General features: G+C 54.4%; 8 protein-coding genes across 8 annotated transcripts; 6 read left to right on the forward strand and 2 right to left on the reverse strand.

Annotated features, from left to right (window-relative positions):
- Nucleotides 1-374: 374 nt before the first annotated feature.
- On the forward strand, nucleotides 375-1364 carry BU26DRAFT_528000 (uncharacterized protein; the record flags this gene model as incomplete). Its single annotated transcript, XM_033830822.1, has 3 exons — nucleotides 375-608; nucleotides 674-1036; nucleotides 1092-1364. 3 exons carry the CDS (start codon nucleotides 375-377, stop codon nucleotides 1362-1364), a joined length of 870 nt encoding a protein of 289 aa, XP_033690210.1.
- A 151-nt stretch (nucleotides 1365-1515) lies between these two features.
- BU26DRAFT_152240 (uncharacterized protein) lies at nucleotides 1516-2607 on the forward strand. Its single transcript, XM_033820005.1, has 4 exons — nucleotides 1516-1664; nucleotides 1739-1941; nucleotides 2048-2192; nucleotides 2246-2607. The coding sequence occupies exons 2-4, from the start codon at nucleotides 1741-1743 to the stop codon at nucleotides 2401-2403; spliced, it is 504 nt and encodes a 167-aa protein (XP_033690211.1). The 5' UTR covers nucleotides 1516-1664; nucleotides 1739-1740; the 3' UTR covers nucleotides 2404-2607.
- Nucleotides 2608-3241: 634 nt separating this feature from the next.
- BU26DRAFT_528001 (enoyl-CoA hydratase) lies at nucleotides 3242-4464 on the reverse strand (the record flags this gene model as incomplete). The annotated part of the gene is made up of 7 exons (XM_033830823.1): nucleotides 3242-3375; nucleotides 3433-3613; nucleotides 3684-3784; nucleotides 3864-3897; nucleotides 4074-4204; nucleotides 4257-4310; nucleotides 4410-4464. 7 exons carry the CDS (start codon nucleotides 4462-4464, stop codon nucleotides 3242-3244), a joined length of 690 nt encoding a protein of 229 aa, XP_033690212.1.
- Nucleotides 4465-5160: 696 nt separating this feature from the next.
- BU26DRAFT_152244 (acetyl-CoA synthetase-like protein) lies at nucleotides 5161-8814 on the forward strand. The gene is made up of 7 exons (XM_033820006.1): nucleotides 5161-5936; nucleotides 5985-6119; nucleotides 6165-6247; nucleotides 6301-6404; nucleotides 6457-6741; nucleotides 6794-6929; nucleotides 6977-8814. Exons 1-7 carry the CDS (start codon nucleotides 5369-5371, stop codon nucleotides 8705-8707), a joined length of 3042 nt encoding a protein of 1013 aa, XP_033690213.1. The 5' UTR covers nucleotides 5161-5368; the 3' UTR covers nucleotides 8708-8814.
- Nucleotides 8810-9321, reverse strand: BU26DRAFT_514960 (uncharacterized protein). Its single transcript, XM_033827947.1, has one exon. The coding sequence runs from the start codon at nucleotides 9234-9236 to the stop codon at nucleotides 8922-8924; it is 315 nt and encodes a 104-aa protein (XP_033690214.1). The 5' UTR covers nucleotides 9237-9321; the 3' UTR covers nucleotides 8810-8921.
- A 470-nt stretch (nucleotides 9322-9791) lies between these two features.
- On the forward strand, nucleotides 9792-11977 carry BU26DRAFT_559824 (glycoside hydrolase family 20 protein; the record flags this gene model as incomplete). The annotated part of the gene is made up of 2 exons (XM_033832749.1): nucleotides 9792-9843; nucleotides 9900-11977. The coding sequence occupies 2 exons, from the start codon at nucleotides 9792-9794 to the stop codon at nucleotides 11975-11977; spliced, it is 2130 nt and encodes a 709-aa protein (XP_033690215.1).
- Nucleotides 11978-12213: 236 nt separating this feature from the next.
- Nucleotides 12214-13728, forward strand: BU26DRAFT_152247 (uncharacterized protein). Its single transcript, XM_033820007.1, has one exon. The coding sequence runs from the start codon at nucleotides 12449-12451 to the stop codon at nucleotides 13622-13624; it is 1176 nt and encodes a 391-aa protein (XP_033690216.1). The 5' UTR covers nucleotides 12214-12448; the 3' UTR covers nucleotides 13625-13728.
- A 783-nt stretch (nucleotides 13729-14511) lies between these two features.
- On the forward strand, nucleotides 14512-16149 carry BU26DRAFT_475928 (cyclopentanone 1,2-monooxygenase; the record flags this gene model as incomplete). Its single annotated transcript, XM_033825555.1, has 1 exon — nucleotides 14512-16149. One exon carries the CDS (start codon nucleotides 14512-14514, stop codon nucleotides 16147-16149), a length of 1638 nt encoding a protein of 545 aa, XP_033690217.1.
- Between the last annotated feature and the right edge of the window lie 163 nt (nucleotides 16150-16312).

Raw genomic sequence — 16312 nt, forward strand, 5'->3', positions numbered from 1 at the left:
GGGCATTGCGCAGTGCATGGGTTGGCGTGGCCCCCCGAGGTCCATCGACACTTTCTCGGTCGGTCAAAAAAGTGATGCTACATGGAAAGGCTGGGCTTGAATCGGGGCTTTGTATTATGCTGCCTGTACAACAACACTTGAGAGCAAAATTGAAAAGAAAAAAGAAAGGCGAGGAGTTTCAGGCGAGGAGCTGATCCAAGAACGCTAAGCCACCGAGCCACCGAAACACGCTAATTTTAGCACTGCATGCGCCACAACGCGTCATCTGTCAACTGATCGCCAGGGTGAGCATAAACAGCCTTCAAACACTCAGACTTCGCACCCTCCATCCCGTATCTACACTCGCTTTTCACCAATTCATCCAAGCCGACATTATGGCACCGGTAATACCGCCCTCAGATCGCAAGACCCTCGCGAAGCTCGCAAGGCACGCTCTGGTGACAGCCGGACCAGCGCTGGCGCAGCCGCACCTGCACCACCTTTCGCGGAGAGGCCTTTCGGTGAATCACACACAGGGTGTAACGTTGGGGGTTATAGCGGCGTATGTCGTAATTATCGCACTACTATGGAATATACCCTACGTCCGATGGGTGCTCTGGCCGTTTAAGGTTCGTTTCTTCCTCGCTCTTGAACGAAGTGATATTTCTCGGCAGTCAGCTGATGAACATTCCAGATGCTCGTCATCGCCTTTCACGAATTCGGGCACGCAATAACAGCATGCTGCACGGGTGGACGCGTAGAATCCATTTCTCTCGATCCGCATGAAGGCGGCGTCACGCACATGCGCGGTGGCAAGCAGGCCATCACCCTCCCGGCCGGCTACCTTGGATCCAGCCTCATTGGGGCCCTGCTCACCTTCTGTGGCTTCAACATCGTAGCTAGCAAAATTGCCAGTATCGTGTTGGGTGTTTGCTTTTTGCTAACGCTATGGTGGGCGCGGAAAGATTGGCTTACGATTGTGACGATTCTTCTTGCTGTGGGATTGTTGGTTGGTTGCTGGTTTATTAAGCATGCGGAGCCGTTGCGATTCGTTGTGGTACGTACTTTTTCCCTCTTTTCCTCCCAAAGCTCTTGCGCTAATTTAGGTGTAGCTGTTCATCGGCGTCATGTCCTCGCTTTATAGTGTCTGGGATATTTGCGACGATCTCATCTTACGAAAAGTAAACTCATCTGACGCCAGCGTATTCGCCAAACGGTACGGTGGTTCCTCACACTGTTGGGGAATCATCTGGTCCCTAATCAGCTTGTTCTTCATGATTTGCGGCATTCTCGCGGGGCTCGCGGCGTTCAAGCAGAGTTTCGCACAGCAGGAGGACGACTCCAAGGACTTCATTCCGACTGTGAGGATGCTGTTCAAGGTCTAAGGACGGAATCTCCGTGTAAAAGGGGATTGGTATCAGGTCAAGGTGTTCGGAACGGGTTTGACTTGGACTTGGGATACCCTATTCCTATTGTCTTACTCGTAACTAATCTTTATACGACGGTCCATCTCCAAATGGTCAACCACCCAGTCTCTGAGTGGAACTCATAGGCTGACTCGATCCGCTCATACACGTTCTCCTCAGCACACTAGATTCCGCGGTGTAGGTCAACATCACCGGGTATCTTCACCCGCAGCCAAGCGACTAGCGACCTCGACGCACTGTACCTCATTGATTCTACTTGTACGCTTCAACCTCCCATCTCCATTGAATAACGGCGTTTGAAGCCCACATAAACATGTCGCGAACACTAAAAGCCATGGATAAACACCCCTTCACTTTCTCCGAACTCCACCCCTCCTCCACCTCCACCAAGCAACCCTACACTCGCTTCCTCATCTTCATCAAAAAGCGGCGAGACGTATCGCAAGAAACGTTCCACGCGTGGTGGCGAAGCGTGCATGCCGACCTCGCCGTATCTGTTGCTGGATTTGGTGGGCATTGCTCACGCTACGTTCAGGTACTTGGCCCCTTTTCGCTCAACATTAAGATATGGATGGGCTTGAGTCATTGTGATAGGGGATATAGGATACGGGATGGGAAACGCGATGCTGATGCAGGCGTAGATGCACACGACGCCCGAGTACAAAGACGAGTTAAAGAAGCACGGGATGGAGCCGATGCAGTGGGACGGCATGGGCGAAATGCATGTCAAGAGTATAGAAGACTGGGTTAAGTTCCAGGGCTCGCCGGCTTTTGAGAAGCTTGTTCGTGAGTCTGTCCCGTCTAAGCTCCTCATATCCGAGAGACTGAGTCCGTGTCAGATGACGGCGGGAACTTCATGGACGGGCCCATTCAAGTTATGGCTGGGTACGATCATTTGATCTATGGAAGTAGAATTGAGACGAGCGGGGGGAGGGATGGCATCTTGCCAGGTGATGAAAGATTGAAATCGGCCCTGAAGGGCGATTCGAAGTTGTAGTACATTGAGCTCTTGTTCCCCTTCTTCAAGCTAGCCAACCACTTCCCGCCAGTCTGTTTGCCACTGTCCCCTGGACTTGAGGCCATTTTTAAGCCGCGCACCTTTCGATGTAAAGAGCGGTGATGCTCTCTTTTCATATCCCCACGCGAACGGACACGCATCGGACGCTTGTCTCTAGATTTCAAGCATATCGCGGGGGCATTCATGAGCAAGATCCAGGGAGCTCTGAGCAAGCACAGAAGCCATATATGGAAGATATGTGTAAAATATTGACTGATGGCGGTTCCGGAAAAGACGGAAGGTTGCTGCCAGAGAAGAACACTTGCTTGACTCCACTCTCACCCGTGGCCCCAAAGTCGGGAAGCTTGACTCACGTGACCGAGCTCGCGGAGGTGACAATGCTCCCATCATGGAGAGAGCAGGCAGCATAAACGGAGAGATATCCACAGCATAGGAGAGTGACGCTGACAAATGCATGCGGTCCGGACTAATGCACTCTGTTCATAAAACCACGCGACCGACGGGGAAACACCTGGGCAGTGACCGTTTCGCTTGCGGCACCTCTGCTTCTCTCCCCACACCTCAGCCATCATCGCTCCGCGGCGGCGAAAATCATCACGAGCAGCATACGGCGCCTGGTCCGCTGTGGATGCGCGACGCTCGTCGCGTCTACCTAATTCTATTCGTCGACAGGGTGCGTGTCCGCAACGAAGCAATGTCCACGCAGCTCATGACCATGGCAGCAGATGCAGACGACAACAAAGTATCGATTCTCAAATGAAGCCAAGAGTAATTGGGCCGCAGCCGTCTATGACACGCCAACAGCCTGTGTGCGACGTTATCGATGCTCGAAGGCCGCTGGCCGCTTCTGCAGGAATGCTGCAACGCCCTCGCCGAAGTCAGCAAGCGAGAAGGCGCTGTAGTACAGCGCCCGCTCCATTTCCAACCCCGCATTCAATGCTGTGGCCTCAGCTTCTTCGTATCAGCTCCTGCATGTGCTCCGGGCCAGGTGCAGAGAGAAGCGCTTACCGGCTCTAATTGCTTGCTTCGCCAGTCCAATCGCGGGTGCTGAGAAAGCGGCGACTGTTTCTGCCATTTTCAACGCCTCATCGACAACGTCCTGCTCTACAGAAACCACCCTGTTCACGATGCCATATCGTTCCAACTCGGTCGCCGTCATGGACGTGCCGGTTAAAATGAGTTCCATGGCCTAACAAAGTCAGTGCAGCACCTACCAGCGCCGCAGACCAAAACCTCGAATTTGGAATTAGAGGACGAACCTTATGCTTCCCGAGCGCTTGAGTTAACCGCTGCGTACCTCCAGCGCCGGGGATGGTACCTAACTTGATCTCCGGAAAAGCGAACCGAGCGTCCGCAGAGGCTATGATGAGATCACACTGCCCGTCATGGATGATTACTGCTCGTTCGAAATCCTAAAAAAATTCTGGGATACTCGCTACATTCCATGAGCGCAATTTCGAAGCCGCCTGCGAACTATTCAACTCGATTAGTCCCGCATAAATGAAAGCCAACGGCCGAGAAGCGCGAATCCGGATATGCCCTCCTGCCGGGATCCAGAGCTCTATTTTTTCTGTCGAGCTGACAAGGGTATCAAGTGGTCTGGACTGGTGTAGAGACGAGATTGTCACTTCGACCCGAAGCAAACGCACCGCGAAACCTCGTACGGCCGCCACAATTGGTTTACGGAACGTCGAGAAGCTGGTCTCTACATCCTTCAACCAGCCGGTCCGATACGACCCGGCTGTGGCCATTTTCGCCAGCTCGTTCAGGTCCGCTCCGGCTGTGTTCCATACGTCAACGCTGTCTGCCATCATTCCTCTTTTGCCACTTACCACAGAAAGGAGACAGCCCAACGCTGGTGAGGACGATAGTGCGCACCGTGGTGTCTTAATCGAGAAGGCGCAGAGCCCCTGTCAGTTGGTCTATCAGATCCTGCGACATGGCGTTTCGTTTGAGCGGGCGATTCAACGAGATGACTGCCACACCCGCTTCCCTGATCGACAGCATAACGGTCGAAAGCTCTGGAGCGTGTGAGCCCATGCTTGTTCTTTTGCTCCTAGACTGGAGATCAATAGCGAACTTTACTGTCCATGGAATTAGATAACCCATTGTTGAACCATTCCTTCCTCTTATAGTCGGCCCGCGTTTTGCAGCAAGGGATGGCGACATCAACGCCACCGTTTGCAAGTTCGACGTTCTCGTTTCTGCGCGTCGTAGCGTTCCGGTAAAAAAAACACGTCTATGCGCGGGCTCCCCAACTTTCCCGGCTGATCAGTCCTTCCTGGCCTTGTCGCACTCTTCGTACAATCAACGACCGTTCCTCCGCTAGCGGACTTCGAGAGTATCGTGATCCTTCAACAATCGATACTGTGCGTGGGGTGCCCGGCACCTTGTCGTCTGTCCTTCGTTTCCATGGGCAGCTCGTTTGCTTTACATCCTTCCGCTTACGGAAGTTAGTTGTATATTGCCTAAGATGAACACCTGACCCTGGTCGCCCCGGGCCCCTGCCATCTACTATCTCTCGCATTTCCCTGATATTACCCAACGTCCAATCACTTCATCTCCGTCTTCATCCACCATCGATTTCAAAGCATCGTGTCAGCTAATTCGGCGAGAGCTGCTCTACTCGCGGGGTAAGCTGCCCCGGTGGTTACGGGTAGCCTTAAGCAATTAATATAACTTTACCCCACATCCTATTTATCACGGCAAGCCTGTTTTCCTGGGGTACCAATATGTTGCTCCTGCACAAGATGGCTCTCTGCTTTCACGCGCTTTGTTCGCATGCCCTCGTGCCTGGACTCCAAGCCACGCTGCAACAGCGTTGTAGCCAAGCTATCAGGTTAGGTACTTGACAAGTACATAAAGGAGGTGTGGCGATCGGCATCTAGGATCAGCTCTGGACGTTTGAGATTGGCGCTGTGTTTCTCCGACTTGGACGCGCAGCATGGCTTCTTCCCATCTTTTCCATGGCCTATCTGGACTCTCGCCGGACGAGCAGGAATTCGTCTCTCGTTTTGGACGAGGTCCATCCGTTCCAGTACCTCACTCTACGGTGCATGGAGCATTCGAGAACGTCGTCGACTCGCACCCTTCAGCAATTGCAGCCACGTTTGGGGGAAAGAGAATCACCTATGGAGAATTAGACGCTGCTGCGAATCGACTAGCGACTCATCTCATCGATTCCGGCTTAAGACCGAAGGAGCGAGTATGCATCGTGGTAGAGCGATCGATCGAGATGCTGGTAGGGATTTTTGCGGTGCTGAAGGCCGGATGTCAGTATGTCCCTGTGGATGGCAGCATCTGCTCGGAACGAGCTTTGCACCACACTCTGAGGGATACCGGCTCCCGATTCGCATTATGCCTGCCGAAGTTTGAGGAGCAGGTCAGACGCCTCTCCGAGCAGGAAGTTTCTGTCGTCGCCTTAGGCACGGGTGTTGAGGACTTCTGCTCCAAGGAAAGGCCAGGGGCGCCTGTGTCATCTTCAGACGGGGTGTACGCCATCTACATATCGGGTATTCTCACCTCCAAAAGGTGTATTTCGTACGCTGATTGGTTTCAAGGCACCACTGGCCAGCCGAAAGGCGTTGATGTCTCGCATGAGAATGTGACGAATGCATTGTTGCTCCAGCCAGGAAATCTCGGGATCAAAGTGGGCACGAAGGTGGCGCACGTGATGAATGTTGCATTTGATATGGGTGAGTCACTTCTTCTCCAGCAGGGGTAATTCTGACCAAATTCAGGCGCCTGGGAAATTCTCGCTTGTCTCGTCAATGGCGGCACCCTGTGCCTCAGAGGAACGGACTGGACGGAAACACTAAGGGAGGTCCGTGATTGCTTCGCATCTAAGGCAAGGCTTCTCGCTCACCTTCGCTGCAGGTTGATGTATTTATATCTACACCTTCTATTCTGTCTAAGTATCAGCGAAATCAGTTTCCAAATATCAAAACCGTAGTAACGGGCGGTGAGCCGTGTCCGCAGTCGCAAGTCTCTTACCTCAATCCTTATTCAGGAGTGGCACTGACACCATGCCAGATTGGCGGACGAGTGGGCGGACAACACTGTCTATTATAACATCTGTGGTCCGACAGAGATCACAATCCTAAACTCGGCGCACAAACATATGCCAGGGGAACCACTTACCATTGGGAGACCGCTACCAAACACGACTGTCTACATTTTGGACGAAGATGAGTTTCCAGTTCCAGTTGGGTCCAAAGGCACCATGTGGGTTGGTGGCGCTGGCGTATCACGGGGATATATCAATCTTCCGGAGCTCACCGCGACGCGGTTCAAGCGAGACAGATTCCTCGACGATGGGTGAGTGCTGGAAGACTCTCTATACGACGAAGTTTTTCTCATACCCCGGCAGCTCCGTGATGTTCAAGACTGGCGACATCGTCCAGTGGCGGGAAGATGGTTCCTTGGAAAAGTTCGGCCGATTGGATGACCAAGTCAAGATACAGGGATTCCGGGTCGAACTTGATGGTGTCACAGCAGTCGTTGAGGTACGTACCGGCACACCGCCGCGTGTTTATATGCTAACAGGTCGTAGAAATTCCCGGGCATAACCAGGGCGTGTTCCTCACTCATCGACGGCGTACTGCACAGTTTTTACAGCACGACGACATTCATTGATGAGCACGACCTAGAATCGTTTGTTAGGCATCATCTCCCATACTACTCGGTACCCGAAAAGTGGGTCTACGTTGCTGTTATACCCTTGACACCCCACGGTAAGGTAGACAAACCACAGCTTGCCAGATCAGCTCTACGTGCTGCTCGTACTTTTTCTACCAGGCGCATTTCCACGTTCACAACAAAAGACCTCTACCGGCCCGCCCGGATCATCACACATATGGTGCAAGATCCCGAGAAAGGAGGACCCAGTATCAGTCCAGTCCTCGTATCAAGCAATCTTTCGGACTTCAACGTATCGACAGCGAGCATCGCGGAGAAGGCGGAGGTGGAGACCTTGCCAGCGAAAAATGGTTTCCGTGGACAACGATGGCTTCGACATCGCGCCTTCATCCTCTACAGGAGGTTCTTCTCTGTAGTGGTCATTGCCAACCTAGCCGTTGCGTGCTTCATCCTCTACCGAAGGATCAAGTCAGACAGGTACATGATGGCGGACCTCGCCACCGCAACTGCAGCTAACCTCGCAGCGGCGGTACTGGTGCGCTCGGAGCCGGTGATCAACCTCCTCTTCAGTGTCTTGTGCTCGGTGCCCACATCCTTCCCTCTCGCAATACGTCGTCATTGCGCTAGAGTCTTTCACGTGGGTGGGATCCACAGCGGCTGCGCCTGCGCGACTGTGATGTGGCTTTCATTCTTCACAATTGGGGCTACACTCGAACAGTTGAAACCGGAGTGGATCCGATGCGTGGGTCTGGCTACAACAGTGATGGCCTACCTCATTTGGCCTATCCTAATTCTCATCGCATCGACGTCCTACCCTAGCTTCCGAGCTAAGCATCACGATGCCTGGGAAATGACCCATCGATTTGGCGGCTGGACAGCGCTTCTCCTCCTCTGGGTTCTAACCTTCCTCGCTACGAAAGACCTCGCCTTCGGCATCCCTGCCTCAGAGGCGTTCCTCCACTCTCCCCCCGTCTGGCTTGTCGCCGTCACCATTGCAGCCGTCATCTTCCCCTGGCTCTTCCTCCGCAGAGTGCCCGTCCGCTCCGAAGTCCTCTCCAGCCACGCCATCCGCCTCTGGTTCGACCACGCGACCCCTGTCGTCGGCACCTCGGTGCGCCTGGCTGACCGCCCCCTCGTCGACTGGCACGGCTTCGCCACCATCACCAACACCAACGGCAAGGGCTTCTCCCTCGTCGTCAGCAACGCCGGCGACTTCACCGCACGCACCATCGAGCGCGCGCCAACCTCTATTTGGATCCGCGGCATTCCCGCCTGCGGTATCCTCCGCATCGCCACGCTCTTCAAATCCATCGTGCTCGTTGCGACTGGCGCTGGCATTGGCCCCTGTCTCGCCGTCATTCTAGCCAAGAAGACGCCCTGCCGGATCCTCTGGACGGCGCCGAACCCAGAAGAGACGTTTGGACAGGGCATCGTGAACGCGGTGCTGGACACGGATCCGAAGGCCATTATTCATGATACGCGCACGATGGGGAAGCCGGATATGAGCTTGTTGGCGTATCGGTTGTATAAGGAGAGTGGGGCGGAGGCTGTTTGTGTTATTAGTAATAAAGGCTTTACGACGAGGATCGTGTATGCGATGGAGTGTAGGGGGATTCCAGCGTATGGCGCGATATTTGACTCATGAGTGGCTACATGGCCCTGAGACGGGAGGCTGTGAAGTGGGGTTCGGAACTTGGAGCATGCGGAAGAGTGGAGGTGGAGGAGTAAAGAATGTGCTTATGATCCGGATGATATTCGGCCATTGTTCCAATATTGCATATATCTGTCTTGCAAGCACGAGCATAATGTCATTATCAACTCACTTTACTTACATTCCTTCTCGAAGTGCATTCGTCTCATCACGCCTTAAGTGCATTATGTCCCCAATTCTTCGGACTCTTATAACTCTTGCTATCCGTATCCTGCTTGGCCATTTCCTCCTGCGCGAGATGTCGCTTGCAATACGCGACAACGTTCCGCATATGATCCATGTCGTCCTGGTCATACGGCTCTGCATCTTTCTTTGGGTTCTTATTCAGAATGTTGATGATTGTGCGACCGCTGTCCTTGCCGATTGTTTCGCCGCTGCCGTCGTCTTTGGACCTGAAGGGATAAGGTTGGTTCGGGAGGTGAGAGGTGGAAGACGGTGGGGAAAGACAAGGGGGAGGTACCATCCCGATCCCGTGGATTCTTCGTTGCTAAGCCATTTCGAGCTCAGAGGCGCTCATGTTGAAATCTCATTCTCTCAGCGATGGGCGGCGTCGTGGAGGAGAGGGAGGCGGACAGTGGAGGAGCTTGGAGGAGGAGCCTCGGCTTGTGTTAGCGTGCCCCGCAGACGCCACACCTCAAGGGCTCCGTCCTCCACACCAGCCATCCACTACCTCGATCTCTGCATCGCATTTCAGAGCATCTCTTACGCTACTTCTCAAGCCCATCCACACCGTGTGCGCAGCAGGCTTTTGTGCACATTCTCCGTCCCAGAGGATGCCGGGCGCGACGCGCACCACCGGTCCGATGATGGTCCGAATGCGACGGCTGTCACCCCGCCCCAGAACCCTGGAGGTTACATTCTATCGTGGCCGCCGCGGGACGATCATTAGATAGCATACAGCCCTTTGCCGCATGCAAGTCGAAGCCCGCAGTCCGGTTCCTCCGGAGAATGGCCGCTTGGAAAACATGGGACGCAGCCAGACTGCCACCGCCCCTCTTCATTAGACGTACTTCGCACCATGTTGTCCGTCCTCCAGCTGAGCGTCAGTCTTCTCCTGACTGCGGTTCATGGTATGCTTCGCACTCCCATTCCGTCTTAGGGACCTCCCGATCGCTGACATGAGCAGGCCGATCATTGGGAATCCCGACGCTGCCTTTTTCGTCTGGAGGTGGCCAGTTGCGGTTGAGCGACATTCAAACCGTAATCGTCGATGCCAACTATGCGGACTCGGTCGATAACCGTGGCGACACTCTTATTCCCCCCTCGCTGACGGACTTCTCCGAGACCTTTGTCCAGGACATGAAGACGCTAGGCGTGGAACTAGCTCTAGAAGACGCGGGAGAAAGTCGCCCAGGATCCATCTTTCTCACGCTCGGAGATCCCACTGATTACCTCGATGCTGCTGGTCGCGAATCTTCGGAAGGCTATACCATCTCCGTGGCTTCGTCCAACATCACGATTGCCGGGTCGAGTTCCCTGGGGGTCTGGTGGGGTACTCGTACAATCCTTCAGCAAGCCATTCTTAACAACGGCTCCATTCCCCGTGGCACCGTTACCGACACCCCAGGATGGGGAACGCGAGGGATGATGCTAGATGCCGCTCGACACTACTACCCGCCCGGCTTTCTAGTTGAAATGTGCGCGTACATGTCTTTTTTCAAGCAGAACACCTTTCACCTGCACCTAAGCGACAATCTGTACAACAACGTAGACATCTACAACCGGGAACGGTCACTAGAACTCTACGCCCGGTTTCGACTGTGGTCTGATGCCGAAGAAGTGGCTGGGCTGAACAAGCATAAGAACGAATCGTACACAAGGAAGCAGTTCGACCACATCCAGTCCGCATGCGCTGCGCGAGGAGTGACCGTGGTCCCAGAGATCGAAGCCCCAGGTCACGCCCTCGTCTTAGTGCAGTGGAAGCCAGAGTTGGGCTTTGAAGATGACCTCAGCTTGTTGAACATCTCGAACCCGGATACGATCCCAACGATGAAGTCCGTCTGGAGTGTCTTCCTTCCCTGGTTCCATTCAAAGACCGTTCACATCGGCGCAGATGAATACACGGCAGGAGCCAACGACTATAACGCATTTGTGAACGCTATGGCTGACCACATCCACACTGCATCCAATAAGTCAGTGAGGATTTGGGGCACTTTTCCACCCAACTACACGCAACCTGACTACATCAACATCTACCCAAACGTTTCGGTCCAGCACTGGGAATTCTTCGAGGACAATCCGCTGTATGATTATATCCTGAACAATTACACGGTTCTGAACTCCGACGATACATTCTACGTAGTAAATAAGTGGTCAGGGAGCTACCCTCAGAAGGTGAATGTCTCGGCGACTTTTATCGGCAATCCAAACACGGGTGGCAGTCTTTGGTACCCGTACGTGTTCGACACAAAAAACAGCTCTAATAACCCATTGCGCGACGAGTCTCTTGTACTCGGAGAAATAGCCGCCCTGTGGAATGATTACGGTCCAAACTCCAGTGTCTATTCTGAGGCCTACTATGCCTGGCGGGAAGGCATCCCAGCTCTTGCCGACAAGCAATGGGGCGGCAATCTTACGCAATCGGAATTCCCCAACGTCCTGCAGACGCTCCTTCCCTTCATACCCGGGCAAGACCTGGAGCGAAGGATTCCCTCCAAGACCTCGACTATTCTGGAGTACACGTTCGGCCGCGATACCGCCTCCCAGCGAAGCATTTCAGACAGTTCAGGCAATGTATACGATGGGTACACCGACTGTTCGACAACCGGCAGTGGCTCAATCGCCATCGGCTCCTGCTCAGTCACGACGCCTCTGTCCTCAAAGGGGAGAAACTACACGCTCACGCTCTCCTTTCAAATTTCCTCTCTTGAAGCCCCGACTAATGCGACGCTCATAGCAGGTGGTGACTCAGCACTGATGCTGACGCCAAACACCACATTCTTTGCTGGAGGAAACTACTATCGACTGAACTCATCACTGCCTCTAGATCGCAGACTACATCTAGATATTATCGGCCGCGGAAATCATACCTTCGCCAAGGTCAATGATGGCAGGGAAGAGGAATTTCTCACCCAAATCGGCGTCAATGGCGAGCGATTCGAGTGGGGACCTATGGCATTCGAGGCGCCTCTGCACCAGATCGGAGGCGAAGGTGCTGGCTGGACCGGCCAACTCTATGGTCTGAAATTGTCGAGCCTAGCGTAGAGGAAGGATTGCCCCATTGTTCCAAAATCAACAATTTCATCGCCGCCATCATCACATTGTCCACTGATCATACGCAATTTTATCAATTCGTGCGGAGTTCATCGTCAGGGATCCGAATATGCGGTCACACGGACAATGAGATTCACTTCTAGGAGATCGTCATCCTAAGCTTTCCGGTATAGTCAGTTCAAATATAACACTCCCTTGTACCACCACTCTCCAGCACGCATTGCACATCGCCTTGAGTGGCCCTTCCCCGTAGCAGCGTACTTTCCTTACAATGCATCCATTGTCTATCCGCAATCAGTTCCTCCATATCGTTCAGCTACAATACTCTGGTCCCCATCTTCACAGCCCATTGTGTACCAACACTGTCATGTCCTCCTGTGCTACAACAGCATTTCGAGCCATTCCAGTGGAACTCCGTATTCCCAATCCCCCGTTCCTATCGCATCCTACGCCGTATCCATAATGTCGGACAACACAAGCTCGAACAACAACAACACGGCTTCCAGCAACACCAACGCCAATCGAAACTCTAGTCTCGATATTGGTGAACTCATGTCCGCACTCTCCATACATGTGCCCCAGCCATATAACCCTCCTCCCCGCGCACGCACGCCTCCAACTCCGATTCGGGAACCTCCTCATGACTTAAACCGGATAGATAGGCCATATATGGAAGAATACCGCGAGCTCGCTCTCCTAGAATATGACACTCCTCAACCCTCACGTCGCACTCGCGCCCCACATACTCCTCGCACGGGCGATTTCTTCTTTTCAGACACCGCGCTGTCCGCCTTTAACCGCACTATCCGATCCGTCATCTCCCCCGACGCCAGCCGTGTCGAAATAGCCCTCCACGCCCGCTACAGCACATTGTATCGCGACCACATGGCGCGCTTCCGACAAGAGTTGGACGCTCTCTTAGAGTTCCCTATCAGCCAGGCTGTTGTCGATATAGCCCGGCGCTCGATGGTGTGGCGGGATTACTGGGCGGGGGAGTATATCACCGCGCTGGATTTGCTGTGGGCGGAGGAGGATTTGAGTCAGGCGCGGTCGCGCAGGGAGCGTAGGGATGCCATGAGGGGCGCTGTTCGAGAGCTGCTGACTCACTATGACGCTCAGCAAGAGGTACACGAGGGGGAGCAGTGGGAGGTTGATATGCATGGGAACTATGTGTTGGATGAGCAGGGGCAACGTGTACCGTTCCGCCTTCTGCGTCAAGACACGCTCGGTCCAGACGCAGCTTACATCCCACAGCCACTACAGCGCCGCGATGCTTTTTCGTTCCCGACTGAACTATCGCCACTTGAGCTACCACCGTTGATGCCGTTCCTCGACGTTCCACGCGTACCTGTTGGCTCTCGCATTCCCACACGCAATTACACCCTTCCCGTCTCCGTCCCTGCAGAGGATGCTGAGTGCGGCATCTGCCTCGAAACCCCCACCGTAACACAGGGCTTCGTGCGCCCGCGTTCATGCGCTCATATATTCCATCTAGACTGCCTAGACGAGTGGATAAACACGGGAGCTCCGAACTCGATTCGCTGTCCGCTGTGTAGGGAGCAAATCTGCAACCAGCGCAGGGAGATGCGGGCAGATGCGAATGAGCTGGCGGGTCGTGTGAGTACGAATAGGGCGTAGATGCATGGAAACGGGCCGGGTAGATAGTGCTAGCGCGCGGTGTTAAAAGGGAATGGTAGGTTAAGGGGGGTTGAAGGAACTCGGGCTCTTGTTCTTTCCCCAGCCCCTTGAGGATATGAGTGTGGTCCTCCGAGGACTACACTATAGTAAGTATAATAAGAGTGTTACTTGTATTTGCATGAATGGTATTTCACGTATTCTTGCAGTTTGTGATTGAGTGAACCTTGAACGTACCTTGATGCTTGAACAGAGTGCGGCGAGGATATCAACCGATTTCCTTCCTGAGGGTGATAATGGCTATGAGAATAAAAACGCCATTTGCACGTACAAGGGTCGGTAGCATTGCGGGATTCCCTAGGTATGTTTCTGTCAATGACTTCTAACTAAAGCGACATGTACTATACTCTGCAGTGCTAACTCTCGCCTCCACCGCTAATTCGCACCCCACGCTTTGCCTTCCCGGCCTGATTGGACACCACACCCCTCAGGCGCCCACTCGCAGGGCTGTAAGTAAGCAGCAGAAGTTGTTCGTGTACCAGCGAATCAGGACTGTGAACAACCGAGCGCGGAGAGAACCCACCCTTGCCAAAGCTCGCAATAAAAGCTCGCAAGATGGCGACACTCAGCGTAATACTGAAGACTGAGTCCAGTGGTGGCTGCGATGATGGCGAGACTATTAACGGGTCTTATTTGGCAACTCAGAGGTGGGCGATCGCTTTATTATTCCCGCAGTGTGCATCTGTCTGCTGGGTATCCTGCTCGTATATCACATCGCCATGGACTCTGAATAGACTGCTGTTACCGCAGCATATTCCGCCTTAACATACCCCTGGATAACTGCATGATTCCTGAGGATAGAAACTATGGAGCGCGCCGAACACGTCCAAATGCACAAGAACCAAGTCCGCAACCCCAACGCCGCCAACGGCAGTCGGATCCGCTCAATCGACGCCCTCATCGTCGGCGGCGGCTTCAGCGGCATCTACCAGCTCCACAAGCTGCGCAGCCTGGGCTACAAAGTCCTCCTCGTCGACGCGGGCTCGAATTACGGAGGAGTGTGGCATTCGCACCAATACCCTGGCCTGCGCGTCGACACTGAAACGCCGCTCTATCAGTTCTCGGATCCGGATTTGTGGCAGGATTGGACGTGGAGACAGCGCTTCCCGAATGGGGCGGAGATTCGCGCGTACTTCGACTATGTGGCGGAGAAATGGGACTTAAGGAGGGACACGGAGTTTAATGCTTTTGTACAGGCGGCTGCTTGGGACGAGGAAGAGGGGAAGTGGACTGTGAGCACGAGAGATGGTAGGAGGTATAAGACTAGGTACTTCCTACCGTGCTTGGGTCACTCGGCGAAGCGCTATATCCCGGACTGGAAGGGCATCGATAGCTTCAAAGGCGCCCTGCTACACCCGTCAGACTGGCGGCAGACGCAGCCCGACCTCAGCGGCAAGAACATCGCCATCATCGGCACAGCGGCCACCGGCGTGCAGCTCGCCCAGGCCCTCAGCAAGACAGCCAGCCACCTCACCATCTTCCAGCGGACGCCCAACACCGCGCTCCCCCTCCCAAACGTCGACTACGAATCCCCCAGCAAGCGGCCCTCCTCAGCCGCGACCAGGCACGCCCTCGCCGCGCGGCTCGACTCCTTCGGCGGCCTGAACCACAACGCCCTCCCCCGCGCGACCTTCGACGACCCACCCGAGATTCGTCTCGCAACCTACGAGCAGCTCTGGGGGCCCGACTTCCTGCTCGCGCCGTACCGCGACCTGTTCTCCAACGAGGACGCCAACCGCGAAGCCTACACTTTCTGGCGCGACAAGACGCGCGCCAGGATCAAGGATCCAAAGACTGCAGACGTACTCGCGCCGATGGCGCAGCCGTACGCCTTTGGCTGCAAGCGCATCGCGCTCGAGAGCGACTACTTCGACCTGTTCAACGAGCCGCACGTGAAGCTCGTCGATCTGAAGGCCACGCCTATCGAAGAGATCACGGAGAGGGGAATTCGAACTGCGGCGGAGGAGATGGATTTCGACGTCGTCGTCTGCGCTACGGGATACGACTCCGTCACCGGCGGGCTCTCGCAGATCGACATCACAGGCGCCAACGGCGGTACAACACTGAAGGAGCACTGGAAAGACGGCGTGAAAACCTATCTCGGCATGTGCGTCTCCGGCTTCCCGAACATGCTCTTCACATACGGGCCCCAAGCCCCGACTGCATTCTGCAACGGGCCGACGTGCGCGGAGCTGCAGGGCGATTGGGTCGTGAACCTGCTCGAGTTCATGCGAGAAAATAGCTTAACGAGACTCCAGGCCAAGGGAGAAAGTGAGGATGAGTGGAAGGAGAAAATCTGGAGCCTTGCTAATGCGACGCTGCTCCCGAAGGTGCGGTCGTGGTGGATGGGCGATAATATTCCGGGGAAGCCGCGGGAGCCGTTGATCTATCTGGGCGGCGTGCCTGCGTATTATAAGACGCTTAACGAGGTTGCTGCGGATGGGTATTGTGGGTTTGAACTTTCTTGAGCGCTCTAAGTGCTGAAGTATTTCCACGCTGTCAATAGCTATGTTGGGGCGCCGCTTTGTGATCTGGCGAATAGATATGGGACGGGACGGTAGACGGTGCATGCATTCGACGCTGCGGCCTGCAGGGTGATTATCGATACTTAGGAGTGATAACGTGGTACTC

The sequence above is a fragment of the Trematosphaeria pertusa genome, assembly GCF_010094035.1.
Source record: "Trematosphaeria pertusa strain CBS 122368 unplaced genomic scaffold BU26scaffold_2, whole genome shotgun sequence".
NCBI classification, from domain to species: domain Eukaryota; kingdom Fungi; phylum Ascomycota; class Dothideomycetes; order Pleosporales; family Trematosphaeriaceae; genus Trematosphaeria; species Trematosphaeria pertusa.